Here is a 27982-nt window from a genome sequence, read left to right on the forward strand (position 1 = left end):
TTGAAGTTTCAGATTCTGAACTATCACTAAGTGTGACTTTCAATGCTTTTCCTTTACTTTTCTTGAAATTTGGACATTCAATTCTTATATGACCATAACCAGAACATTCATGACATTTTACTTTATCAGATTTTTCTTTATTCCATTTTTCAAAATAATTTTTCTTTGCAGAAAATTCTCTACCTCATTTTTCCTTTCCACTATACTTTTTATTAAACATGAATTTTCTGAATTTTCTTACTATAAGATCTATATCCTTATTGTTAAGATTTTCTTCATCAGAAAAATTATCTTGATTTTCTTCTATAGTTTTTAAGGCAATAGACTTACCTTTTCTTGCTTGAGGAAGCGAAGATTCATACGTTTGTAAAGAACCTACCAATTCTTCTACCTTTATTGCATCAAGATCTTTACTTTCTTCAATAGCGGTAACTTTGGGTCGAAATCTTTCAGGTAAAGACCTTAGAATCTTCCTCACGATCCTTGAATCCTCCACCTTCTCGCCGAGATTAAACCTGGAATTCACAATATCATTCAGTTTAGCATAAAAATCATTAAAATTTTCATCTTCCAACATTTTAATCTCTTCAAATTTTGAGGTTAGCATTTGCAATTTCGAATTTTTTACTATTCTTGTGCCTTCATGTGTAACCTCCAAAATATCCCAAGCTTCTTTAGCAATCTCACACATGGAGATTCTTTTAAATTCTTCGGAGGATACCGCCATGAAAATAGCGTTAAGTCCTTTGCTATTTAAATTGCAATTGCTAATTTCATCTTTTGTCCAAGCATCTATAGATGTCTCGGGTTTAGTCCATCCTTGTTCAACCAAATGCCATACACGTTCATCCAAAGACTTGAGAAAAGCCCTCATATGAACTTTCCAATAAGCATAGTTTTCCCCATCGAAGTATGGTGGAACGTATAATGACGTCGACATGATCTACAAGGGCACAGATCACACTCGAATGAGTGAACCACGCTCTGATGCCAATTGAAATTCCCAACGTACCCCTGTAAAACTACAAAATTGTCTACCAATTTTCTTGAACAAATAGGTTAGATCTCAATTGTCAAGATTATGAAACGAATTAAATACTTTAAAATAAATAATCAAACTTGTAAAACACAACGATTGGTTACGAAGGGAAACCCTTTAAAGAACTCTTTAAAGGTAAAACCCTACGGGGCAGCCAAACCCAGGAAAGTCAATCTTATTATTTGAAGAACAATTACAAGCAATAATCAATTACAAAACCTTTGCAATTCGACTCTCTTACTTGCCTAGACAAACGACCCGTTTGTCTTCTACCGCAGTAGCAGCCAGAACCTCTGGCGATCTTCAAATGTTGACCTCCCTTCTGGAACTCCAGAGGCTGAAATCCAATCGATGTTGCTTCGCACTCAAAGCATGATCACACTTAAGAAAATATGAAAAATCCCATGAAAATTCTCAAGTGAATTTTCTCTCATGAACACTCAGAATATTCTCTGTAAAATTCGTGGCTTGAAGTCCTTGAAAAGATGCAAAACCGAATCCCCTTTAAATAGAAGATCTGAAAAGAGTTCTAGTTGCAGTAGGACTCTGCTGACGGTTAGCAACAGACGCGAAAACGCGTCCCGACGGACTGCTAACATTTCGAGATAACTTCTTCTGATATAGACTGAATTCTGTTCCGATTTCTTCTGGATAAGTGTACTGCTAACAGAACTCGATTTTGACTTCAGGAACTTATCTAAACAACACCTAAGACTTCTAGATAGACTCAATATTGTTTAGATATAAATCAATACTTATTTTACATTCATCCAAATTTAATCAAATAATGATAAGATAAACCTTATCATTCATTCAAATTTAATCAAATAATGATAAGATAAATCTTATCATTTAGTCATCTAATCCTAGCCAATTTTTGCCTTTACACCACTGTTGTTGTATCTTTTAGTATTCAAGCACCAAATTCACTTCATCTCATACAATAAATAAATGTGAATTGTAAGCCCTAAGGATAATGGAACGAGTATTACTCAAGAAAGCCGCAATTAGGGCTTAAAGTAAGAGAGATATAGACATATAAAATGAGCTTATATTATTTATTGCGCATTTAATAATCCTTTAAAAAATTCACTTGGATAGTTATAAATACGGTAAGATCCATTTTATGCATCTATATCTCTTCCATTATGGTTTAAGATCAAAGTTATATTCTCGTCATCCAATGCTTGCTTGCCAGTTAATCTAGTAGGCTATGACAAAATGGTAATTGTCAAATAGTATGAATTGCATGATATTTTCATCTTATCAAAATATACAATATTCTTAAAAGTTAGTACCTTTATAATAATTTAAGAGAATGATTTAGTCATAAAGAGATCTTATAATAGTAAATTTACAGATTGATATAACTTGATGTGATACGTTAGATTATAAAGTTATTTTTATTAAAAAATAAATTTAATATATTATATAAAATCATATCAATTTATAATTTATTTTTATGAGATTTTTTTATCACTATGACCATACTCGTAACTTAATGTCAAGACATTCTGTAATAAGCTTGAGAGAGAGAGAGAGAGAGAGAGAGTTTCCTTACTTCTTGGGTGTACTAAAGCACCGAGAGGGCTCCCAAGGTACACAGATGTACGAGAATTGGCAAGCCAGCCCAAGTGTATATTCTTAAGCCAACGTAGCCCAGTCCATCCCTTCCCAACTCCTTTTTGTGGGCTTTGTTGGGGTTTTTTTCCCCTCCGTGCAACCACCACGTGTCAAAACTAGAACCAATACCAATAAATATCCCACCACTCAACTCTAAGAAAAATCTGTTTTATTTTTAATACATTTAAAAAATGATTTTGTACTCCCTCTCTCTGGAATGAACTGTTCACCCTACAACGCCATGAGCGCTAGAGCTCTTCTCTACTCCTTATCTGTCACGCCCAAGACCCCACCCGATGTTTCAGCCCGAAAGAAAAATCCATGTTCCGATGTCAAACCCAGGTACCCTTTTCCTTTTCGGATTCGGGTACGCGCATCCTCCCAAGAATGTTGCTCTGTATTTCGGGTCTCCGCACTTCGAAGTTCCGGGGGGAGAAGAGGCGGGAAAGTGTGGGCTGATGTTAAATCGAAGCCTTACGATATTTCAAGCTCAGCTTCCGATTCTGTGAAATTTGAGGAGACTCATGACGGCGTCGTGTTGGGGGATGAAGAGAAGGACAGTTCAGTTCCCTGGTTGGAACGGTTTCCCAAAAGATGGGTCATTGTCGTTTTATGTTTCTCAGCTTTCCTACTCTGCAATATGGATAGGGCAAGTTTCTTTGCTTAATAGTCGAATTATAATATCATGAGAAAGTGTGTGTAGTTAGCCACTATCAGTCTATCACTGTAGGATTGAAGTGGCCGTTAAAGAATATTGGAGTCTTTCGGTTGGCAACTTTGAAAATATTTTATTTGGCAGGTAAATATGAGCATTGCCATACTTCCAATGTCAGCAGAGTTCAATTGGAACCCAACCACAGTTGGTCTGATACAGTCTTCTTTTTTCTGGGGCTACCTCCTTACTCAGGTATGGTAACACAGCCTTCTCTCCATTGCTTTATCGTTTAAGCGACATCACTGAGTCCATTGTATATGAAACTGCGCTAAATTTTCATCCATTAGGAATTAAATAAATAAAAAGAGAGAACTGCGTTAGATTCTCACCCGTTTGTTTAATGTAGCTCGATGTTGAAGGCCTTATTCAAAATTTTGCGTAGAACTATCGAGGTATACTTTTGACCGAAAGTTGAAGACAATTCTTTTTAAAACAATGGTTAAATGAATAAATTCACCTCCGTTTAGGCTTGACACGTATTAATCATCAGGGCAGATGTTGCAGAGCTCGAGCTTGACACTCTCTTTTTTCCGTTTATATTTTCTTTGTTCGTGGAAGGATAAAAATTTTTAATTACTTGGTTAAGATTTCTCTAGAGTTCCTTCTAACTTTATAATTTTGAGTGAAAGGTTGCTGGTGGCATATGGGCAGACACAGTTGGTGGAAAGCTGGTCCTGGGATTTGGTGTAGTTTGGTGGTCGATTGCCACAGCTCTCACTCCTATTGCTGCTAAAGCTGGGTTGCCTTTCTTACTTGTTGTTCGGGCTTTCATGGGGATCGGTGAGGTTAGTGCTTTTCCAATTATCTTGTAAAATCTGTACATTTTTTAGGAAAGGAATGTTGTAACACATGCGTTTCCCATAATTATATGTCGTAAAACTTTCCTCGTCTTGAATATGTGCATGACTAATTTAATATTTCTCACAACATGTCGATAGAGATATGATTTACATATCCTTTTTTAGCAAGTAATCTTTTTCCTCAAGTATGTTTCTGTTAATTTGGCTCTCTTACAGGGTGTTGCTATGCCTGCCATGAATAACATTTTGTCAAAATGGGTTCCTGTAGCAGAGAGAAGTAGATCATTAGCATTAGTGTACAGTGGGATGTACCTTGGGTCAGTCACTGGCTTGGCATTTTCACCGTTTTTAATCCACCAGTTTGGATGGCCATCAGTCTTCTTCTCTTTTGGTTCTCTAGGGACAGTTTGGTTTGCTGTGTGGCTAAGTAAGGTAAGGTTTGCTGCATTTATGGAAGTTTTAAGCTCTATATTAAAAAAAAAAAAAAAATCCTCTCTGAGAACCGAAATTTCAGCTAAATTGTTCGCTCACCATAGCTATATTTGCTTATATATCCCCCTTTTCTTCCTCTGGGATTTGTTCCTGCAGGCACATAGTTCTCCTCTTGAGGATCCAGAACTGCTGCCTGAAGAGAAGAGGCTGATCATCTCCAACAGTGTTTCCAACGAACCTGTTAAAACAATACCTTGGGGACTGATTTTGTCAAAACCACCTGTATGGGCCCTAATAATGTGTCATTTCTGTCACAACTGGGGGACATTTATTCTTTTGACATGGATGCCAACTTACTATAATCAAGTAAGTCTTTCTGCTCATTGTGATTTCGAATCAGAGGCTGTAGAATGCAACAAGTTCAATTCGTGAATCACTCCAATAATTTCTTGCAATTAAAAAGCCATCAATATTTCTGGATGTGTACAAACTTCAATAAACACTCTGTCACCTTCATACTTGGATGAATCAATGAGATAAACATAAATATTGTGGCTTCAGGGTCCTGGTAAGTAGATAAGAGGTGAGGTGAGGACTCATAGACAGACATGATGTACATTAACAGGGCAGGGAAGGGGAGGGGGAAGGGGGCGTGTGGTTGGTTTTGGTCTGGTTGCCTTAGCCTTTGGTGGATGATGGAGGTCTTTTGATATTGGGCAAGTCATGTGTGCTGTCTGTTACTCCTGTGAATGATGGAAGAAAAGCTGGATCAGAGTTGCAGAAACAAAAACCTCATTTACTTGGGTTATTGCTTCTCATCGTTTAATGGGCAGTCCCAAGTTGGAAACTTGGCATGTTACTGATCCTTATAAGAGATATGTTTATTACATTGATTGCCTTAAGCATGCCTTTTATCGTCTGGATTATGATCTTCTTGAGTGTTATGTGATACAGAAAACTCTGACACCATGAACCCATGCATGCTTGCGTGGACTGTTGTAATGTCCAGCTTTACTAACTTTGAAGCTATTGGGAAGATAATTGCTGTATGAGTTCTTTGTATTGACGGAGAATATGTTACCTTTCATGACTCTCTAGGTCCTGAAGTTCAATCTTACGGACTCTGGGCTTATTTGCGTTTTGCCTTGGCTCACAATGGCATTTTCTGCAAATCTTGGAGGGTGGATTGCTGATACGCTAGTTAGCAAAGGTTTATCTGTGACAAAAGTTCGGAAGGTATAAATAATTTTCTTATAATTAAATATAAAATTTCCATATTTTGAGATTTGCATTAATATTTCAGAATGCATTTTTCTACGGGGATGACATTTTTTTGAGATTGACAATGAAAAAAGAAACTTGTTCACCTATTAATAATTTAAAACATTTGGCCAGTTTAAGTCATTTTCCCCATCTTTCTTTCTCTGTTTTTTTCACAGTTCTTTGCTATAATAAAAAATTTCCATATTCTTACCTGCAGATCATGCAAACAATTGGATTTCTTGGTCCTGCTTTCTTCTTAACTCAGTTGAGCCATGTTAATTCTCCTGCAATGGCTGTTCTGTGTATGGCATGTAGTCAGGTTTGCTTCTCATTATATGTTCAAACCGAAAATGAATATAATTTCCACTTGTTATTTATGAAGGCTGTAGGATTCTGAATTTCATTCAGTGTTATTCTGTTCCTTTTCAATGATACGCCTCATCTACAACCTGTTTGCAATTTCAGTTTTGTACTTTCATAACACTATTATTTCCTCTAATTTATTTCATTTATTGCTTGCTTTTTTTTTTTTTGTTTTTTGGTATTCTCTCTAGTTTGTTTGAAATTTGATAGAGCAACTTGACTTCCATGTGGAATTATGTTCTCCTTTTCTGTTTAGAAACAACTAGTTTGAATTATAACGGGATCATTGATTCACAACTACCTGGAATTGTCCTAACCAATGTCAGTTTCTTCCATCAATAGGGTACTGATGCATTCTCACAGTCTGGTCTATATTCAAACCATCAAGATATTGCCCCTCGATATTCTGTAAGTATTAGTCTTTTAGTCCTGATTTTGTTTGCATGTGCTTTTTATTTGTGGAATTTGAATGTGTTGTGCGATAGTGAAAAAATTAGGGAAAAAAGAAGTGGATGTAACTTTTGTCTTTCCATTATTTCCTCAGGGAGTATTGCTTGGTCTATCCAATACTGCTGGAGTACTGGCAGGTGTATTTGGTACAGCGGCAACAGGCTACATCTTGCAACATGGTTAGAACTTCTCTCGTGCGTGCTTCTAGTATCTACTAAGCCAATATTCGGAGTGTAATTAGGCAAACGATCAGAATAAAAGCATATTGGTTTTGGTACAAAAAGTTTTGATTTAGAGCTCTGATACAATATTGATTTTTAACTAGATGACGTAGAACTTTATATTGTCCCTAAAATTGCACCCATCCAATTTCCCAATGAGAAAAAGCTGTTTAGTGGTGTTCTTTAATTGGTAAGTCTAAATTCAATCCCTTAACCTGTCAATTGGCCTTGTGTTTTTTATTGGACACGATAAACTGATTCTTATGCTGTCTCCTCTTCTTTTCACATTGTAAATTCTCAGGTTCTTGGGACGATGTTTTCAAGGTTTCTGTTGGGCTCTACTTGGTTGGCACAGTTGTTTGGAACCTTTTTTCGACCGGGGAGAAAATCTTGGATTAACTCGGATACGTCCCTGATCCTTCATATGCGGCAGTTCAATCCTGAGATAATGTAGAAGAGTTCAACTGCAAGGAGTATCTGAAAGATGAAAAAGCAAGAAATCAAATTAAAGGAAAGTACAAATATCGTCTTTAACGATATTCTTTTGCCGTAGTGCAACACAATTTCCCAGATGGAGCATGAAGCTTGAATTCAGAAGAAGTAATGCCTCCACCACTTGGACACCATCTCAGCAGAGAAAGGATAGATATACACAATTAATTACCCGCCTGTAAATGTTGTATTTAAGCCAACACATCAATTTTGCGATTATGTTCATATTTGATTTCAAGAATACTGTTTCATCAATCTTTTCTTCTGGATTCCATGGCTATATACTTCTTTCATTCTGGTACACTTTTCTTTCTAACAGAAGTCATTTCTCCCATGAATTCGATTGTCCAAAAACAGAGAAAATTATATAAATATGATGGGATGTTGTCTTGATTAATGATGCTACATTTTGTTGCGCCTCTGGCCTGTTCGTAAATCACACAAGACGATATTTAAGTGATTCAGCAAATTGCCTATGTTCACTAGAGTCAAAATTCACTAAATTTGTATGATTACAAACACTCAATAATTTCTCTCTCACGTCCTCTCTTTTTATGATTTTTGCCCACACTTCTTACATATCAGAACTCTCCTATTTATAGGAGAAGTTCCCCTAAACAAGTTGCTAACTATCAGCCGTAATTGATGGCTAACCTCCAGCTGCAGCAGCTATAGTCGAAAATCAACGTATAGGACGGTCCTGCAGTAGCTATAGTTTCAACATATGGTGTTGTAGAACGGTGCATGTGATAGCAGCTGTTTAGTTACTGTATTCACACTTAGGTGGTTTGTCCAACAATCACCTCCTCTACCCAAGTGTGCCATACTAGATTACTTACAAATTGATTCATTCTTCAAATAAATGTACCTCATTCTTTAATGTGAGAGACTTCCACTATCGAATGCGTTCCAATGCAACCAAGGGTGCTTAGCAGTGTACAATATTGATCAAGTCCAAACAGTGTTGGAACTTGATACCTGTGACGACTTTCGTCAACATATCTGTTAGATTATCTTCAGTACCAATTTTCTGAAGTTTGATGTCATTTTCTTCTAATATTTTCACATATAAAGTGAAATCGAACATTTATATGTTTTGTTCGAGAGTGATACACTTGATTCTCGGCCAAATGAATTGCACTTTGACTGTCACAGTAAACGACAACCTCTTGCTACTTAAAGCTTAAGTCTGTTACCAGTCCTTGTAACCAAATGACTTCTTTCACAACTTCTATTACAGCCATGTATTCAGTCTCCGTGAATGATAATGCAATTGTAGACTGCAAATTTGATTGCCAACTAATTGGTCCTCCAGCCATAGTGAACACATATCCAGTTGTCGATTGGCGTCTGTCAATATCACCTACATAGTCTGAGTCAACATATCCAGTTACTGGACTATCTTCACTCTTCTCGAACTTCAAACCAATATCTACGGCCCCTAAAATATACCATAGAATCTATTTAGTCGCATGCCAATGAGCCTTTTTAGAATTACGCATATAGCGACTAACTAAGCTAACGGCCTGGGAGATATCAGGTCGTGTACACATCATGACATACATTAAGCTTCCAACAATACTTGCATATGAAACATTCCTCATGTTATCCCGCTCTTCATCATCTTTAAGAGACTGTAATGCACTAAGTTTGAAATATAGGGCCATAGGAGTACTCATCGGCTTCATCTTCGAGTCGATGTTGAAGCGTTACATTATTCTTTTCAGATACTGTTTCTGTGTAAGGTGAACTGTACCTTTCACCATATCTCTGCTGATCTCCATCCTCAATATTCTTCGTGCTTCTCCCAGATCTTTTATTTCAAACTCATGACTCAACTGAGTTTTCAAACGATTTATCTCTCTCTTGCTTTTACATGCAATTAACATATCATCTGCATATAAAAGCAAATAAATGAAAGATTCATTTGCAAGTTTTCTGAAATATATACAGTGATCGTATTGGCAACGAGTGTATTTCAGATACATCATAAAGCGGTCAAACCACTTATACCATTGCCGATGTGACTGCTTCAAGCCATAGAGTGACTTCTTCAAACTGCAGACCCAATTTTCTTTTCCAGTTTCTTTAAAACCTTATGGTTGAGACAGATAGATCTTTTCCTCCAGATTACCATGTAAAAAAGTTGTCTTTACATCAAGCTGTGCTAACTTAAGATCATTTTGTGCAACCAAAGCTAACAATATCTGAATGGATGAATGCTTCACAACAGGAGAGAATACTTCACTGTAGTCAATTCCCTTTGTCTAAGCGTAGTCCTTGGCTACCAATCTAGCTTTGTATCGAACTCCATTTTTAGTAGCTTGATCATCCTTCTGATTAAAAACCTACTTACATCCAATTGACTTCTTTTCTTGTGGAAGCGGCACAAGTTCCTAAGTCTGGTTATGATGAAGAGACTGCATCTATTCATTCATTGCCTTTGTCCATTCAACTCATTTACTGGACTGTATGGCTTCTCTATAAGTGGTTGGGATCTCACCCCCTTCAACTAGTAGTGCATATGTCACGTAGTCTGCAAAACGTGTCGGTATACATTTCTCTCGTCTCGGCCTATTGGTTGCTATTGATTCGGGTTGATGTGGAAGTACTGTAATCTTTATGCTTATGTGACTAAAGTATCTCAGATTCATGGAATGTAACATCTCTACTGATTATTACCTTTTTAGACTTTATGCATCAAAGTATATACCCTTTTACACCAGTACTACAGCCTAAGAATTTTACTTTCTTGGCTCTAAGATCAAGCTTACTTTCTTTAGTGTTGAACCCAAGGTTTTAAGTTTCATGTGATTATAAATCTACACATAGATTTTGATGATAACAAATGAATTCAAAGAATAAAAGAGTTTCAAGCTCAAGTTGTTCACACAATGGAATCAAGCACATCAAAGAACCAAGCATGAGCAAGAAGGAAACAAGTTCACATTAAAGTCATAGAGTAATGTTGTAAATCTCTTAAAATTCGAAATTAGGATTAATGCTCAAAATTAATATTGTATCATAAAGCATTAAAATACATTTTCCACATGTGCATGAATATTTTTGAAAATTAAATTTGAAAATTTTGAAAGATGATTGATTGTCATCTTTTGCATGTGCATGCCTTGATTAAAGGGTTGAACTTTGAAAATATTAAAAATAATTGATTGTCATCTTTCACATGTGCATGTTTTATTTGAATATTTTCAAAAGTGATTGATACTTTTTTTAGACTTATACAAAAGGTAGATGATTTTGTTTGAAAAATTTGAAAAGTAAAGTGTGCTCATTTTGTCATATACAAAAAGTAAAATATTAGGTTTGAATTTTTTTGAAAAGGAAAGTGTGCTCATTTTGTCATATGCCAAAAGTAAAAGATTAGGTTTGATTTTTTTGAAAAAGTGAATGATGTTGTCTTTGACAATTGAAAAAATAAGAACCTTTTATTTGAATTTTTTGAAAAAGTGAATGATGTTGTCTTTGACATGTGAATTTTTTTAAATTTGAATATGAAGTCTCATATGCCTATAAATAGATCATTTGAAAGCTTCACATTCACAACACCAAGAGCATACAACATTCATTCAAAGCTTTCATTCTCTCTTCTCTAAACATTGAGCCTTAATCCTTGTTCATTTTGAGAGATATAGTTTGCGTTGTATTGTTCTTATTTCACTCATTGAGGAGGGTTTTCTGATAACCTACCCACTATCAGCTGTTGTATCAGAAAAAGAGTGTGTATAACCCTTGTGCGTGTAGAAAGTATTCTATACGGGGAATAGTTGAATCACCACGTGTAAGGTGATTGCAAGTGTAGAGGATGTTCTACACGGATCCTTTGTAGCGGTGTTGTTCAAAGGTGTAATAGGTTTCTATCTCCACCTGAAGGAGATTGAATAGTGAATTTGGAAATCTTCAAGGGGTAGCTTAAGGCGAGGACGTAGGCAGTGAGGCCGAACCTCGTTAACATACTGAGTTTGCTTCTCTCTTACCCTTACTCTTTATATTTATTGTTATTTCATATTTTGTTTATATTTTATATTATATATTTGATTTATAATTGTTATTTTTTTAATACAACTCAATTCACCCCCCCTCTTGTATTAGTTATCTGGGCAACAATTGGTATCAGAGCTAAGAGCTCTATTATAAAATTAACTATCTTTTAAGTTAAGATCTTATGGCTAACATTGTAGTTTCATTTAATGAAGGTCAATCTAGCAGTCGACCTCCACTCTTTTGTGGAGATAATTACTCATTCTGGAAAGTTAGAATGAGAATATTTCTTCAACCTCAAGGTAGAGAAATCTGGAAATGTATTGTAAATGGACCTTATATTCCAACAAAAGTGGTTGATGGAGTAAAGGTCAAAAAGGAAGAAGAAGAGTTTGATCGTGAAGACGATAAACTTTATACTTTAAATTTAACTGCTATAAATTTATTATATAATGCTCTTAATGGAAATGAGTTTAATAGAATAATGAATTGCGCTACAGCAAAGGAAAGAACTTCGCAAGTCAAGGAATCAAAAATTTATATTTTTACTCATGAATATGAAATGTTTAAGATGAATGATGATGAATCTATTTCTAGTATGCACACTCGTTTTACTAACATCATAAACAGTTTGACAGCTCTTGGCAAAGTTTATTCTAATGTGGAGATAGTAAGAAAAATTCTCAACTCTTTATCAAAACGTTGGGAATCAAAAGTTACAGCGATTCTTGAAGCTAGAGACCTCAAGAAGCTCGAAGTCAATGAACTCATCGGGTCACTTATCACCCATGAGTACACATTGAAAAGAGGAGAAGAAGAAGGAAAGCCAAAGAAGAGCTTAGCACTTAAAGCTGTTCCTCATGAAAGTGAAAGTGATGAAGATGAGGAAAATGACGATAAAGATTAAGAAGTTGCGATGATAACAAGAAGAATTCAGAGGTTCTTGAAGAAAAATAAAACTCCTCCGAGGAAATCCTTCAAAAAGTTTTTCAAGAAAGATTCAGGTAAAAATGACACTTTAATTTGTTATAAATGCAATAAACCTGGTCATATCAAATCAGATTATCCTCTGCTAAAGAAAGATCGAAACAAGGGCAAGAAAGCAATGAAAACTACATGGGATGATGATTCAAGTAGCTCAGATAGTGAAGCAAGCAATGAAGAATCAGCAAATCTTTGTCTTATGGCTAAAGATGACATTGAGGTAACAAATCTTGATAATATTGAAAATCCTTTATATGAAAAATTGCAAAATGTTTTAGAAGAGGTTTATGAGGAATTTGAAAAATTGGGTATCAAATATACTGCTTTGAAAAAGAAAAATTTTTCATTAACAAATGAAATTGATATTTTAAGAAAAGAAAATATCATTTTGAAAGATGAAAATTTTGAATTGAATAAGAAGAAAACCGATTTAGAAAATATTGTTGAAAACTTTACGAATGGAAAAAGAAATTTTGAAAAACTTCTTGGTAGTCAAAGATGTGTTTTTGACAAGGCAGGCTTGGGATATATGTCAAAACAAAAATACAAACCTTATAAAAATTTCTTTGATAATCCTTTTATATCAAAGACCAATAATCAAAATTCTTTTCATAAAAATAATTTTGTCAAAAAAAGATATTATTATAATCATTCAAGTTCTTCATATATGTCACATGCTATTTGCAATTTCTGTAATAAAAATGGTCATAATTATCATACTTGTCCTATTAGAAGAAATCATACAATGACTGTTAGGGCCATATGGGTACCTAAAAATCTTATTTTTTCTAATACTAATAAATAAATGACCCAAAGAACTTGGGTATCAAGAAAAATCATTTTAATTGTTTTTGTAGGTATACATGAAGTCATTCACAAGCAAAAACAAGTGATTTTTAGATAGTGGATGTTCAAGACACATGACGGGAGACAAGACTAAGTTCTTTAATCTTAGATCTAAAGAAGAAGGACACATAACATTTGGAGACAACTCGAAAGGGAAGATTGTGGGAATAGGTAAAATTGGTAATGAATCTTCTCTCATAATTGAAGATGTTCTACTTGTTGAAGGTTTAAAACATAATCTTTTGAGCATAAGTCAATTATGTGATAAAGGATTTACAGTTACTTTCAAAATGGATAAATGCATTATTTTGAATGATCATGATTGTAATATTTGTTTTATTGCTTTTAGAAACAATAATGTTTATACAATCGATTTTGAAGAAATTACCTCACAAAATGCTATTTGCTTTTCAGCTCAAAATGAAACTAGTTGGCTATGGCATAGAAGATTAGGTCATGCCAATATGGAACTTATTTCCAAACTTTCAAAAAATGATATTGTGAGAGGTTTACCAAAAACAAATTTTCTTAAAGACAAAATGTGTGATGCATGTCAATTTGGTAAACAAACAAAAACTTCTTTTAAAACTAAGAAACATATTTCCACTACTAGACCATTGCAACTGATACACATGGATCTTTTTGGACCAAATAGAGTTGCAAGTCTAGGAGGAAAATATTATGCATTTGTTATTGTTGATGATTTCTCTAGATATACTTGGGTCATCTTTCTTGCTCATAAAAATGAGGCACATAATGTCTTTACCAAGTTATGCAAGAGAATTCAAAATGAAAAGGGCTATACTATTTCAAGTATCCGAAGTGATAGGGGAAAAGAGTTTGTTAATAAAAATATTGAAACATTTTGTGATGAAAACGATTTTGTGCATAATTTTTCTGCTCCTCAAACTCCTCAACAAAATGGGGTAGTAGAGAGGAAAAATATATCTCTTCAAGAGATGGTAAGAACAATGCTCAATGAGAACAACTTGCCTAGTTATTTTTGGGCCGAAGCGGTAAGTACTGCATGTTATGTTATAAATAGAGTTATGCTAAGGTCTAAGTTAGATAAAACCCCCTATGAGCTTTGTAATGAGAAAAAGCCCAACATTGGTTACTTTTATATATTTGGATGCAAATATTTTATTTTGAATGATAGGGATAATTTAGGCAAGTTTGATACAAAATCTGATGAAGGTATCTTTCTCGGGTATTCTACTAATAGTAAAGCTTATAGAGTATTCAATAAAAAGATTTTGACTGTAAAAGAATCTATGCATGTAGTATTTGATGAATCTAATTCTCCACTCTCTAAGAAATCTATTAATGAAGAAACAAGAGGTATAAATAACACGGAAAGTCTCAATCTCAACAAAGAGAAAACAATAGAGGAAGTTCAACATGGAGCCATCAGGAAAGATCATCAAAATTTAATACAAGATGCAACCAAACAGTGAAAATTTGTGAAAGATCATCCAGTGGAACAAATTTTGGGAGAACCTTCACAAGGTGTAAGTACTCGATCATCTCTTAGAAATATTTGCAATCATACTGCTTTTCTATTTCAAATTGAATCCAAAAATATTGATGACGCACTTCTTGATGAATCTTGGATTCTAGCTATGCAAGAAGAGTTGAATCAATTTGAAAGAAATGATGTTTGGACATTTGTTTCTAAACCCAAAAATCATACTATTATTGGAACAAAATGGGTTTTTAGAAACAAGAAAGATGAGTCCGGAGTCATTACTAGAAATAAGGCTCGACTTGTAGCTCAAAGTTTTAATCAAGAAGAAGGAATCGATTATGATGAGACATATGCACCTGTCGCAAGATTAGAAGCTATTCGAATGCTACTTGCATATGCTTGTTATAGAGATTTCAAACTTTTTCAAATGGATGTTAAAAGTGCTTTTTTAAATGGTTTTATAAATGAAGAGGTATATGTTGAGCAACCTCCAAGTTTTGAAAATCATATTTCCCCAAATCATGTTTTCAAACTCACAAAAGCACTATATGGACTTAAACAAGCTCCTAGAGCTTGGTACGAGAGACTCAGTGGTTTCTTGATTGAAAAAAGTTTTTCAAGAGGAAAAATCGACACAACTCTTTTCATTAAATATGAAAATGATGATATTCTTTTGATTCAGATTTATGTTGATGATATAATATTCGGTGCTACTAATGAAAATATGTGTCAAGTTTTTGCTAAGACTATGCAGGAAGAATTTGAGATGAGCATGATGGGAGAACTTACATTCTTTCTCGGATTGCAAATTAAGCAAGCAAAAAGTGGGACATTCATCAATCAATCAAAATATATTAAGGAATTACTGAAGAAGTTTGGGATGGAAAATGCTAAGGAAATTGGAACACCAATGAGCCCATCAACTAAACTTGATAACGATGAATCCGGTAAGCCAGTTGACTCGAAGATATATCGAGGTATGATTGGTAGCTTATTATATTTAACAGCCAGTAGACCAGATATTATGTTTAGTGTGTGCTTATGTGCATGCTTTCAATCATCTCCAAAAGAATCACATTTAATTGCAGTTAAGCGCATTCTTAGATATCTTAGTGGTACAATTAACCTAGGGTTATGGTACCCTAAGCACACATCTTTCGATCTAATCAGTTACACAGATGCAGATTATGCTGGCTGTAAAATAGATCGAAAAAGCACTAGTGGAGCATGTCATTTCTTAGGTCATGCACTAGTTTCCTGGTTTAGTAAAAAATAAAATTCTGTTGCTCTATCTACTGCTGAGGCAGAATATGTTGCTGCGGGTAGTTGTTGTGCTCAAGTTCTCTACATGAAGCAACAACTTGAAGATTTTAAACTCATGTATAATCACATTCCAATCAAATGTGATAATACAAGTGTTATAAATCTTTCAAAGAACCCAATACAACATTCTAGAACTAAGCATATTGAAATAAGGTATCATTTTCTTCGAGATCATGTGCAAAAAGGCGATATAATATTAGAGTTCACAAACACACACGATCAGTTAGCAGATATTTTTACAAAACCTTTACCAGAAGATAGATTATGTATGATTAGAAGAGAAATAGGTATTATGCATGCTATGAATATCTCTTAAAAGATAGACCAGAGTCAATAAAAATAGAGATAGATTTTTTAAATACTTTTACATAAACTTGAGATTCTTAGCCTCATGTTTGAGACGCTCATTCTCTTCATACAATATCATGTCATTTTTATCCATGGGAACCGGCAAGCGGAATGAAAAATCTAATAAAGATTTCAACTGTTTATTCTTCTGCCGAATGATTCATTCACTTGTGTGAGACTCTTGACCAATTCGTTGAAGTACAACAATTTGTTCTTTGAGCTTTTCAACTTCGTGATTTTTGGCTTGTAGCCACTGAGAAAAAGTAACAATAGAGGAAGAGTAGCGAGTCCCAAGACTCACCAAGTCATAAATAGCATCAGAATCTAACTTATTAGTCAGATTATTATTTTCTTGCTGCAACATGGCACCAATGGCAGCTGTAGAAAGAACAGGAGGTTGAGATGCAGAATGCCTCATGGATGGATGTAGAGAAATGTTAGAAGAATGAGTCATTGAGAAAAAAATAAAAGGCTTAAAACGAGAATGTTGAAGGAATACAGATGAGTTATAGGGATGAGATGAAAACTTGATGCGGATTGGATGAACTTCAGGATTGATTTTATAGAGATAGCATAAAGAAAAAGACAAACTATTGTCTCTTCAAATCTTATTTAGTCAAAAAAAAATACAAGATATGCTGGACACACATTGTCAAAAGTTTTCTTACTAAGCCAGCGAGATTAACAGTAGATTGTCCCTATTTTTCTAGTAAACGATGAACTTCTGCTGTTATCTGCCGATGTTGACCTTGTATCTGAACCCTTTCTCGTTTCAGCTCCTCCATTCGTGGTTGCAGATCATGAACAGACCAATCTGCAAAATTTTTCAACTCTTGGTTTTCTTGCTTTAGCCTTTTATTCTCCCTATCCTTATTAGCAAGCTTCTGTCGTAACTCAAATATTTGCATGTTAAGATGATCAATCTCACTCACCCTCGCCCTTAACCTCCGAGACATGATCGTAATAGAGGCAGCATATTGACTACTGAGCATTCTTGATTCTGTAATAATCTCAGAATCAGCCTTACTAGAAAAACGATTCTCTGCTCCTATCATGGTATTGACGGCCTCAAGAGAGAAGATTGATGATTGATGCGTCAAGGGTTCTTGATTCAAGTCTGGAACATTAGTGGAAGAGAATTGCTCAGCCATTCTATCATTGTGGAAAAACAGAACTCAAGTCAAGAAGCGATTATTTTTTTGGCATCCGATAGATGAAAATGATCATTTTTTTATAGCAACTCAGAGCATTCAATCATATTTGTCAACAACATCAGGCGATTGTTTAAATCTCCAGCCGCACTAAATTCATAGAGTTAGGCCTCGAGACTTTGTAGCATTTGTCGGGTCACGGACGGCTCCTTTTTTCAACTATCTACAGTGACTATTAAACGGATCGTTTTCTTCAGTCCATTTACTTGCTGCCAATCCTTTTTAATGATGCCAAAAGGAGGAGAAATTTTAGACTAGAATATTAACATTGTTTAAATTACTAAACTTGTTATATATACTTGGAATTATATTTATACTTTTGCTTGAAAAACTAACGCATATTTTCAGGGGGAGCTTAAGTATTAATACAGGTTTCAAGTTCTATCAAGTATTTGTCATCATCAAAAAGGGGAAGATTGTTGAACCCAAGGTTTCAAGTTTCATGTGATTATAAATCTACACATGGATTTTGATGATAACAAATGAATTCAAAGAATAAAGGAGTTTCAAGTTCAAGTTGTTCACACAATGGAATCAAGCACATTAAAGAACCAAGCATGAGCAAGAAGGAAACAAGTTCACATTAAAGTCATAGAGTAATGTTGTAAAACTCTTAAAATTTGAAATTAGGATTAATGCTCAAAATTAATATTTTATCATAAAGCATTAAAATACATTTTCCACATGTGCATGAATATTTTTGAAAATTAAATTTGAAAATTTTGAAAGATGATTGATTGTCATCTTTTGCATGTGCATGCCTTGATTAAAGGGTTGAACTTTGAAAATATTAAAGATGATTGATTGTCATCTTTCACATGTGCATGTTTTATTTGAATATTTTCAAAAGTGATTGATATTTTTTTTAGACTTATACAAAAGGTAGATGATTTTGTTTGAAAAATTTGAAAAGTAAAGTGTGCTCATTTTGTCATATACAAAAAGTAAAATATTAGGTTTGAATTTTTTGAAAAGAAAAGTGTGCTCATGTTGTCATATGCCAAAAGTAAAAGATTTGATTTGATTTTTTTGAAAAAGTGAATGATATTGTCTTTGACAATTGAAAAAGAAGAACCTTTTATTTGAATTTTTTGAAAAAGTGAATGATGTTGTCTTTGACATGTGAATCTTTTTAAATTTGAATATGAAGTCTCATATGCCTATAAATAGATCATTTGAGAGCTTCACATTCACAACACCAAGAGCATATAACATTCATTCAAAATTTTCATTCTCTCTTCTCTAAGCATTGAGTCTTAATCCTTGTTCATTTTGAGAGATATAGTTTGCGCTGTATTGTTCTTATTTCACTCATTGAGGAGAGTTTTCTGATAACCTACCCACTATCAGCTTTTGTATCAGAAAAATGGTGTGTATAACCATTGTGCGTGTAGAAAGTATTCTACACGGGGAATAGTTGAATCACCACGTGTAAGGTGATTGCAAGTGTAGAGGGTGTTCTACACGGATCCTTTGTAGCGGTGTTGTTCAAATGTGTAATAGGTTTCTATCTCCACCTGAAGGAGGTTGAATAGTGAATTTGAAAATTTTCAAGAGGTAGCTTGAGGCGAGGACGTAGGCAGTGGGACCGAACCTCGTTAACATACTGAATTTACTTCTCTTTTACCCTTACTCTTTATATTTATTGTTATTTCATATTTTGTTTATATTTTATATTATATATTTGATTTATAATTGTTATTTTTTTAATACAACTCAATTCACCCCCCCTCTTGTGTTAGTCATCTGGGCAACATTTAGCATGATAGTAAGCAGGACATCCGAAAACGTGTAAAAAGTCATAATCAATAGCATGTGTACCTTTCCACATTTCAATGGATGTTTTCCCATCATTCGCATCTGCGGATAGTCGGTTGATGAGGTGACAGGCATATATCACAGTTGCAGTCCAAAATTGTTTACTGAATCAAGCATCTAGTAACATACATCGCAATTTTTCTAGTAAAGTACAGTTCATCCGTTTTGGCACACCGTTTTGCTGTTGTGTATCTCGAACTGTGAAATGTCTGAAAATTCTCTCTCTCCAGCATACTTCCATAAAGGGGTCTGAAGTGTACTCACCTCCATTATCAGATTTGAGCCGCTTGATTTTTCTGCTGATCTGAGTCTCAATCATTTTCTTCTAATCAAGGAAAATTTTTAGCACTTCATCTTTATTCTTTATCGTATATATTCACACACGACGAGAATAATCATCTACAAAAATTACAAACCAATGCGTATCTCCCAAAGATGCATTTTGGGTAGGTCTCCAAACATCGGAGCGTACATAGTTAAGTATCGTCTGTGTATTGTGTATAACGGTTCTGAACTTGATCCACCTCTGCTTCCCCAATACACAGTGCTCACAGAAAAACAATTTACCATTCTTGGCACTTTTGAGTAAGTCTTGCTTCACTAGTGTTTGCAAAAATTTTTTTCCATCGTGTCCCATACGCATATGCCAAAAATTGGTAGTTTCGACATTAGTATTATCTAACTTATCACAGCATATGGAAGTTCTTCCATCAACAGTACTTCCTTGCAAGAAGTACAAGTTTTCTCGCCTCAAATCCTTCATAGCAATTTGAACTCTCATTACTACTTTGAGAGTTTCATCTTCAATGGTGATTCTGAATCCCTTTGAATCTAGAGATCCAAATGAGATGAAATTCTTCTGCAAGTCCGGAACGTACCGAACTTCTGTCAGAATCTTGACACTACCATCGTGTAATTTTAATCGAATGCTACCTATTCCTTAAGTCTTATAGGTACTGTCGTTGCCTATAAGTACTGCTCCACTATTGATCTTTGTAAAGTTTTAGTAAACCAATCTCGATTGAGACACATGTGATAGGTACATCCGGAATCCATAATCCATTCATCGAAATGACAGATAGATGATGAACTTGTCAAGACAAAATCTAAATAATTATCTATGTCAACAACATTGGCTGTGGTGGGTTGATTCTATTATTGTCCCTTCAGCTTAGGATAATCATTCTTCCAATATCTTTTGTTGCAATAAAAGGAACACTCGTCTCTGACGAGTTTTTTTTCGACTGATGAACCACGTGATGTGGTTCAGGTTTTCGAGTGAAAATCTTTCTTCTTTCCAGGATACCTTGACTGTGGTCTCCCCCTTGCTGTTAATGTTTCACTTAATGTATCTAACTGTACCTGCTTATATTTTCTGCGGTACTCATTGCTAATTAAAGAACTAGATACATTGTCAAAACTGATCTTTTCCTTCTCATACAATAGTGTAGTAATTAAATACTCATATGTATCAGACAGACAAGAAATTTAATAAAAGTAAAGCCTTATCTTCATCTTAAGTTTCAACATCCAAGTTTAATAAATTAGCAAGAATTTGATTGTAACTATTTAGATGTTCAGATATAGAAATACTTTCAAGAAATTAGAATCTGAAGAATTTTTTCTTCAAGTACAAACGGCTCTCAATGCTCTTCTTCATGAATTTATCTCCAATTTCTGCCAAAATTCTTTTGTATTTGTCTCTCTCATGAAAAAATACTTCTGTTCTTTGGTAAGGCATAACCGGATTGTACTATAAGCTTGAGTATTAAACTTCCTCCAATCCCTTTTAGTTATATCATCTAGTTTTTCTTCAACGCAATATCCAACTCTTGTTAAATCAAAACGTCCATAACTTCACACTGTTGCATGCCGAAATTGCTTGTTCCATCGAACTTCTCAACTTCAAACTGACATTTAAAACAGTGGACTGACACCCGGAACTACTGGCATTTCTAGAGTTCCTATCTCTTCCAGAACCTTCCATATGAATTAAAAAAATTTAGACAATAAATTTCAAAATTTTAACTGTACAAATGAGTCTGTATTTAGACAATACTATTTGATCGTTGAAAATGAACTCCAAATAGCTTAGATCAAGCCCAAAGAAGGATCTGCAGAAGAGCGTATGAGGTGCGTGGATTACACGTGCAGAATCTTTAGGCCGCATGGGGGCGTGTTGCTCACTTGTCTTCAACCTCCAGCTACGAGTGAGGCGCGTGCACTCGCTCTCCTACTTCTCGGGGCGCGTTCGGTGTGACGCCCCCAAATTCCGTTTGGGATCGAACGGACATTTGAAGCGTCGAGACATGTAACACAAGGTTACCTGCCCCTGTTCATGACATATAAGATGCAATGTTCCTAACATGCATCTAACAATATGCAATATTCGCAACGGATAAATTTTTTTCTTTAGCAATACTATACACCAAATTGAAAATATCACAAATACTTAAAACATACTTCATACATAAAAACCCATTGAACAACTAAGATCACAACACTAGTCCAAAATGGTTATGATCCAAAAAGTGCTAGAGATGCAACTCAATCGTACAAGTAGTAATTTACATTAATTACTATATTAACATTGATGTCGCACCGTCGCTTAGTCAACTGTGTCTAGTTGATCAGCTCCTGATTCTCTTTCAGGTCCTGTAACAAGATCTACCATTCGGGGGGAATGTTAGTTGGGACTACCAAAGTGAGATTTGATTACAAATCTCAGTAAGTTAACAAAACAAAAAAACTTCCACACAAGCTAATGATGCATGGATGATAGTAAAAGCATAAATGCATAATCAAATTCATAAGTAATTAAAGCATAACTTGGCGTACAATATAGCATAATTGACATAACTTAAATTGAAACATGAACTGAACTTGATTTGACATGAACTTGATCTGAAACTTGACTTAGCATGAACTTGCTCTGAAACTTGAATTAACATGAACATGATATGAAACTTAACTTATCATGAACTTGTTCTGAAACTTGACTTAACATGAAAAATACATATTCCACAGTTGTTGTGACCCCATGTATTCTACGTGTAAATACATATTCCACAGTTGTTGTGGCCCCATGTATTCTACGTGTAAATACATACTCCACAGTTGTTGTGGCCCCATGTATTCTACGGAAACTTATTCTTTAACTGCTTAAATACATACTCTACAGTTGTTGTGGCCTTATGTATTCTACGTGTCACAATTGCTGTGTCTCACGTAGTGTATGCATCACAATTGCTGTGACCCCATACATAAGTAATCAAGATGAAACGTGACTGGAATACGAAAAGACTGAAGCCCCGACGTAACATAATGTGACTTGAACATAACTTAAAATACATGACCAACTTGAGATAGAAATATTTCGTAACATGGCATAACATATAATAGACAACATATTTAACATGATATACTTGCAACAATGAATATTACATGACTTGACATACATGTAATAGATGACATACTTAGCATGATGTACTTGTAATGTACAGCAATACATGACAGAATATATTATGTAACAGATAAAAATTGATGACAGAATAAATTCTGTATAACAAACAATTACGTGATGACTTGGCATGACATGACATATATTATAACACACATACATACACTGTAGTTCCTTTACTTAGCACACATACACAGTAGACTGCTAGTAAGTTAAAAGCTAACTTACCTCGATCTCCGCATTTCTTATAAAACTTCAAGTGCGATCACGAGAAAAAAAGCTTCGAAATGGGCGTGCAAAAGAACTCCTAAAAGCTGTCCGAGAGAAAGTATTTGATATTCTTTTAAAGGAACGTGTAAATGAAGATAAGTTTGTAGGTGATGGCTGGAGCTACTTATGGACGAGATAAGGAAGATGATAAGGCTGGAGTTGAGAGTTGAGTGTAATTTTCTCCTACCCAAAATATCTATAAAAGATTATCTCATAATATTTTATCCAATAATATCTACAAAAAATCAATTTAAGATATTTTTTATCTAATAATATCTATAAAAATCAACTCAAAATATTTTTACCCAATAATATTCACGAAAATTACCTCAAGATATTTCTTTTTATCCAATAATATCTACAGTTTTGAACAGACGTTTTGTCCCAAAATATGAAAAAAAATGTTATTGCGCCATAAGACTTTAAATAACCCTCCGAGTCTAATGGCACAAAACATAATACATTTTGACACTTCTAACTATCTCCAATAATCAAAAACACACTTTTGATACCATAGTAAATAATAACACTAACTATGTAGTTAGACAAAAACCTATACGATTAATGGATTCGTGAAAACTTATGGGGTTTTCACGAGATTCCTAAAGTTAATAGAAATTTCACAATTGAATTTCTAACGGGTTGTTACATTCGGGCTCCTCCGACTTCCGTTTAATTCCGTTTGCGGCAACAGATTCTTCTTGACGTGAGGAATACCTTAAAGTAGTCAAAAGTTGATTTCGATCAACTTGATTTTTGGACAGCGCAAACCAAAGCTCTAATACCAATTGTTGCGCCTCTAGCCTATTCATAAATCACACAAGATGATATTTAAGTAGTTCAACAAATCGTTTACGTCCACTGGAGCTAAAATTCACTGAGTTTATATGAGATTACAAGCACTCAATAATTTCTCTCTCACGTCCTCTCTTTCTTTGATTTTTGTCCACACCTCTTACGTATTATAACTCTCTTATTTATAGGAGAAGTTCTCCTAAACAAATTGCTAACTATCAGCCGTAATTGATGGCTAACTTCTAGGTGCATCAGCTATAGTTACAAATCAACGTATAGGAAGGTGTTGCAGCAGCTATAGTTTCAACATACGGTGTTGTAAGACGGTGCATGTGATAGCAGCTGTTTAGTTACTACATTCACATTTAGGTGGTTTGTCCAACACATTTGTTATGATTTACTTTGATTGTTTGCTGTTAATAGTTGACGTGGGATTGCATCACAAACATGATGTCCTTTTTCATATTGTTTACATCCTGGAATAATGCATGCAATGTTTGTATTAAAAAAGAAGAAAACATGCAACTTTGTGTTATATTTTATTGACAAAACATTGATACGAAGAAAACCAATATCTACCGACATGGTATATGAACTTCAGAGACACATTAATCTTAGACGAACAACTACTGCACGAGCTGATTCGACTCTCACCCAACCCAACAGACAAAGATTAAAGAAAGTATGTGACATATGAAAGTTGAAACAACAAATTGAATGACTTTTACACCCTTCCCTTTGACACCCACATGACAACCAACCGAATAACCATATTGCCCCGGTCCATCCCTATTCTTCGAGATCAGGTCGCGACCTGTTGACCTTGAAGCTGACGTGGGCGCAAGTATACGCGGAGCCCGTTCTTCATGAACAGTGTGAGAGACATCTTCTGCTCTACGCGGTGACCGGGAACAGGCGACAACCGGTACCTCAGAAGCACAGCAGAAGCCACAGACTTCATTTGCAGATAAGCCAAGTCCTTCCCTAAACAGGTCCTCGGTCCGGCATTAAAGGCCACAAATTTGTAGCCATCTTTTGGCGGTTCGAACCGGTCTCCCTCCGCGGAGAGCCACCTTTCCGGTTTAAACTCCATGCAGTCCTCGCCCCAGATAGTCTTCATCCTCCCGACCGAGTATATTGAGTACGTAACGGTCGAACCGGCAGGTACGAAGGTTCCGTCCGGTAAAACATCATCCGAAACGACGTACTTGAAGTCCTCCGGCACGGATGGGTACAGTCTCAGCGTTTCGGCCAATGCGGCTTTCAGGTAAACTAGCCTATCAGCCTCGTCGAACACCAGCGGTTCTTCGATCCATTTCCGGTGGTCTTCGCCACGTGTTTCCTTGAGAACCGTCGATATCTCGTTGATGATATTGTCCTCAACTTCAGGGTGATGCATCACGAGCCAGAAGAACCAGCTCAGCGCCACCGATGACGTGTCGCGCCCGGCGAGGACGAAGTTCAGAGCGATGCGTTGGAGGACGGACATCGGGAAGGGGTTCCCGTCGACGTCACGCTTGTTCATGAAGCGAGAGAGCAAGTCATCGGACGGAGATTCCTTGCGAGCCGTGATGGCATCGTTCATGTAATTTTCGACAACTTGAAGGCTTTCTTTCAATCTTCGCTCCGTACCAATGCAGAAAACTTTCTCAAACCTCCATAGGAAACCGGGGTAGAGAAGCCGTTGGAGAGTGGCTTCGGTGGCCGTGTCGAAAGCTATGGAAAACGGGTTATTTGGTAGATCCGGAGAAAGCGTTTCTGGGTCTTTCCCGAATGTGAGCCCGCATATGTTATCGAAAGTCAAGCGGAGCAAAAGGTCCTGCAAATCCACTGAAGTGTTATCTTTAGCAGCTTTGTCCAAAATATACCAGAGGCGCGTCCTGATCGTCCGGTTCACCCACCGAGCCATGGCTTGCCTCAGCGTCCGGGTGGTGAACTCCAATGCCGCTGTTTTGCGTTGAATAAGCCATGTTTCGCCGTCGCTGTTGAAAATCCCTTGGCCTAGCAGGTCGTGGAAAGCGGCTTGCCAATCCGGTCCTTTCGGATAGTTGTCGAACCTGGTTCGTAGGACGTGCTCGATGTTCTTTGGGTGACAAGTAACAGTGAAAAACCCTTGCTTGCTAGCCAAGAATGGAAAAGGCATGGTGCAAGTTTGGTACGTGGCTGAACCGCCGGTTGCGCGAAGGTTACTAGCCATCCAGTCATGGATTCTACTCCGGTTTAGAAAGAGAGCCGGGAGGCTTCCCACGACGGGCCATACCTTTGGACCGGTGAGCTTTTGGGCTAGGAGATAGAACCAGAAGAGATACGCTGACGCAGCAGCTGCTATGCCAAAGAGAATAGATGAGGCCTCCATGCGAGCTAGGGAGGATTAATGAAAGATTGTATAGCTTAGCTAGATATGGACTGCAAGAGAAAGATCGAGAGATAGCGTTATATATAGATTACACATAATGTTGAAGATGTAGGAGGAGTTGTTGGGAAATTTGGACCTTGCATATGCATGGGTCGCTGTTTGGTTGATGACTTGATCATATATAGAAAAGTTATGCACAGTGAGAATATATATACACGAAAAGCATCCATACATGAATTTGTTGTTTTAGCTTTCTATACTTTCTAGTCACCTAAAAGTAGGTGAAGCTACACTCATTATCTTACAGATGTAGCTTTCCTAAATATCTAGATCGATGTTCTTTCCAATTATTAATTTAACTTACAAACCTAGATCATGCATTCATCATGCAAACTTTTGGGGTTTCAGTTTAACTCCATGGTTCCTGCAGCTTCCCGTAAGTACGAGCTCTGTATCTGATAATACTACGAGTAAGGTTACATACAATACAAACTCGTATATATTACTTTAGACAAAAAGTGAGATTTATTTTTAAAATAAAATAAAATTGATCTTTTCATATAAATTTCATATTTCGAACTTACATGTACAGTACTCTATTATATAAATAATTTTTTTGATAAAAAATTCTATTTGAAAACCTTTTCACACCCTGATCTATTTAGTATTTAATTGTATAGTGATCTTCTAAGTACAAATTAATAGAAGAAAATAAATTAAACAAAAATGATGTCCAATCACTTTTGTATACTTCTTGCGCACTTTATTAATGTGATTAACAGTATTATTATTTTTGATATAAAATAACTATTTTGACCAATCACATTAATAAAATATACAAAAAATACATAAAAGTGACTGTACATAAAAAAAATTCTAAATTAAATATTGAACCATAATTGTTAAGAGGAAAAAAAATCACGTACTTTTTGCAACCATTCTTTCATAATTAGTTTTCGTGAATTGGTAGACTAACTAAGAATATTATGCTATATTAATGTTATTTGCCTGCCCAACATACTGATCAGAGATTTAATTCTTAATTTAGCGTATGTCTATATATGAGATCCGTATTATAGTTTTACCTAACTATAGCAAGACTACCACCTTCCTTCCTCAGCTAGCTAGCTTTACATGCAAAGCCCTGCTCCTTAATTTCTCTTTTCTTGGATTTCTTGCTGACCCGTTTTTCTTCCTGTTTGAGAGAGAGAGAGAGAGAGAGAGAGAGAGAGAGAGAGGATCAAGGATATTAGTTAGAGATGGTGTACCCACAATGAGAAAATGGGTTTGTTGCAAAACCTGAAAACAAGAAAAAAAAGAGTCATTCTGTAAAGCAATTTGAAGAAATTAAAGACGATAAAAGATCTGATCTGTTGGCGGAATTTATAAGCACATTGACTCTCTTGTGAGTGAGTTGTTCTGAGAGGAAAGGAAACGTTGCAGTGAAGAAATGAAACACACATAACTTAGGGTAACCTAACCAACCCATTGATTTCTGTATCGTATAATATCCAACCCTCTGGTTGCATTTTTGCAAAAGAGATATAGAGGAAAAAAAAAAAAAAAAAACAGAGAAAATTATTATTTACATCATATATATTATAAGCCGAGTCAAACAACGCGTAGGCATCCATTTCATGTCGGCTATGCACATCGATTTGACACTCTTTTTTTATGGGTTCAGTTTTACTGGTACGTCTGCAACC

The 27982-nt window shown here is 35.5% G+C and overlaps 2 protein-coding genes across 3 annotated transcripts; one reads left to right on the forward strand and one right to left on the reverse strand.

Moving 5' to 3' along the window:
- The first annotated feature begins 2831 nt into the window (after window positions 1–2831).
- Window positions 2832–7701, forward strand: LOC122292993 (sodium-dependent phosphate transport protein 1, chloroplastic). Of its 2 annotated transcripts, XM_043101587.1 has the most exons (11): window positions 2832–3311; window positions 3462–3569; window positions 4007–4162; window positions 4394–4609; window positions 4766–4975; window positions 5708–5845; window positions 6090–6191; window positions 6578–6643; window positions 6780–6864; window positions 7011–7096; window positions 7208–7701. In XM_043101587.1, the coding sequence occupies exons 1-10, from the start codon at window positions 2880–2882 to the stop codon at window positions 7091–7093; spliced, it is 1596 nt and encodes a 531-aa protein (XP_042957521.1). In that variant the 5' UTR covers window positions 2832–2879; the 3' UTR covers window positions 7094–7096; window positions 7208–7701. The 2 variants fall into 2 exon arrangements, with proteins under 2 accessions (XP_042957521.1, XP_042957520.1); XM_043101586.1 differs by lacking the exon at window positions 7011–7096.
- A 16733-nt stretch (window positions 7702–24434) lies between these two features.
- On the reverse strand, window positions 24435–26386 carry LOC122290878 (cytochrome P450 86A1). Its single transcript, XM_043098561.1, has one exon. The coding sequence runs from the start codon at window positions 26274–26276 to the stop codon at window positions 24723–24725; it is 1554 nt and encodes a 517-aa protein (XP_042954495.1). The 5' UTR covers window positions 26277–26386; the 3' UTR covers window positions 24435–24722.
- Window positions 26387–27982: the final 1596 nt, after the last annotated feature.

Source organism: Carya illinoinensis, chromosome 13, assembly GCF_018687715.1.
Source record: "Carya illinoinensis cultivar Pawnee chromosome 13, C.illinoinensisPawnee_v1, whole genome shotgun sequence".
Classification (NCBI taxonomy): domain Eukaryota; kingdom Viridiplantae; phylum Streptophyta; class Magnoliopsida; order Fagales; family Juglandaceae; genus Carya; species Carya illinoinensis.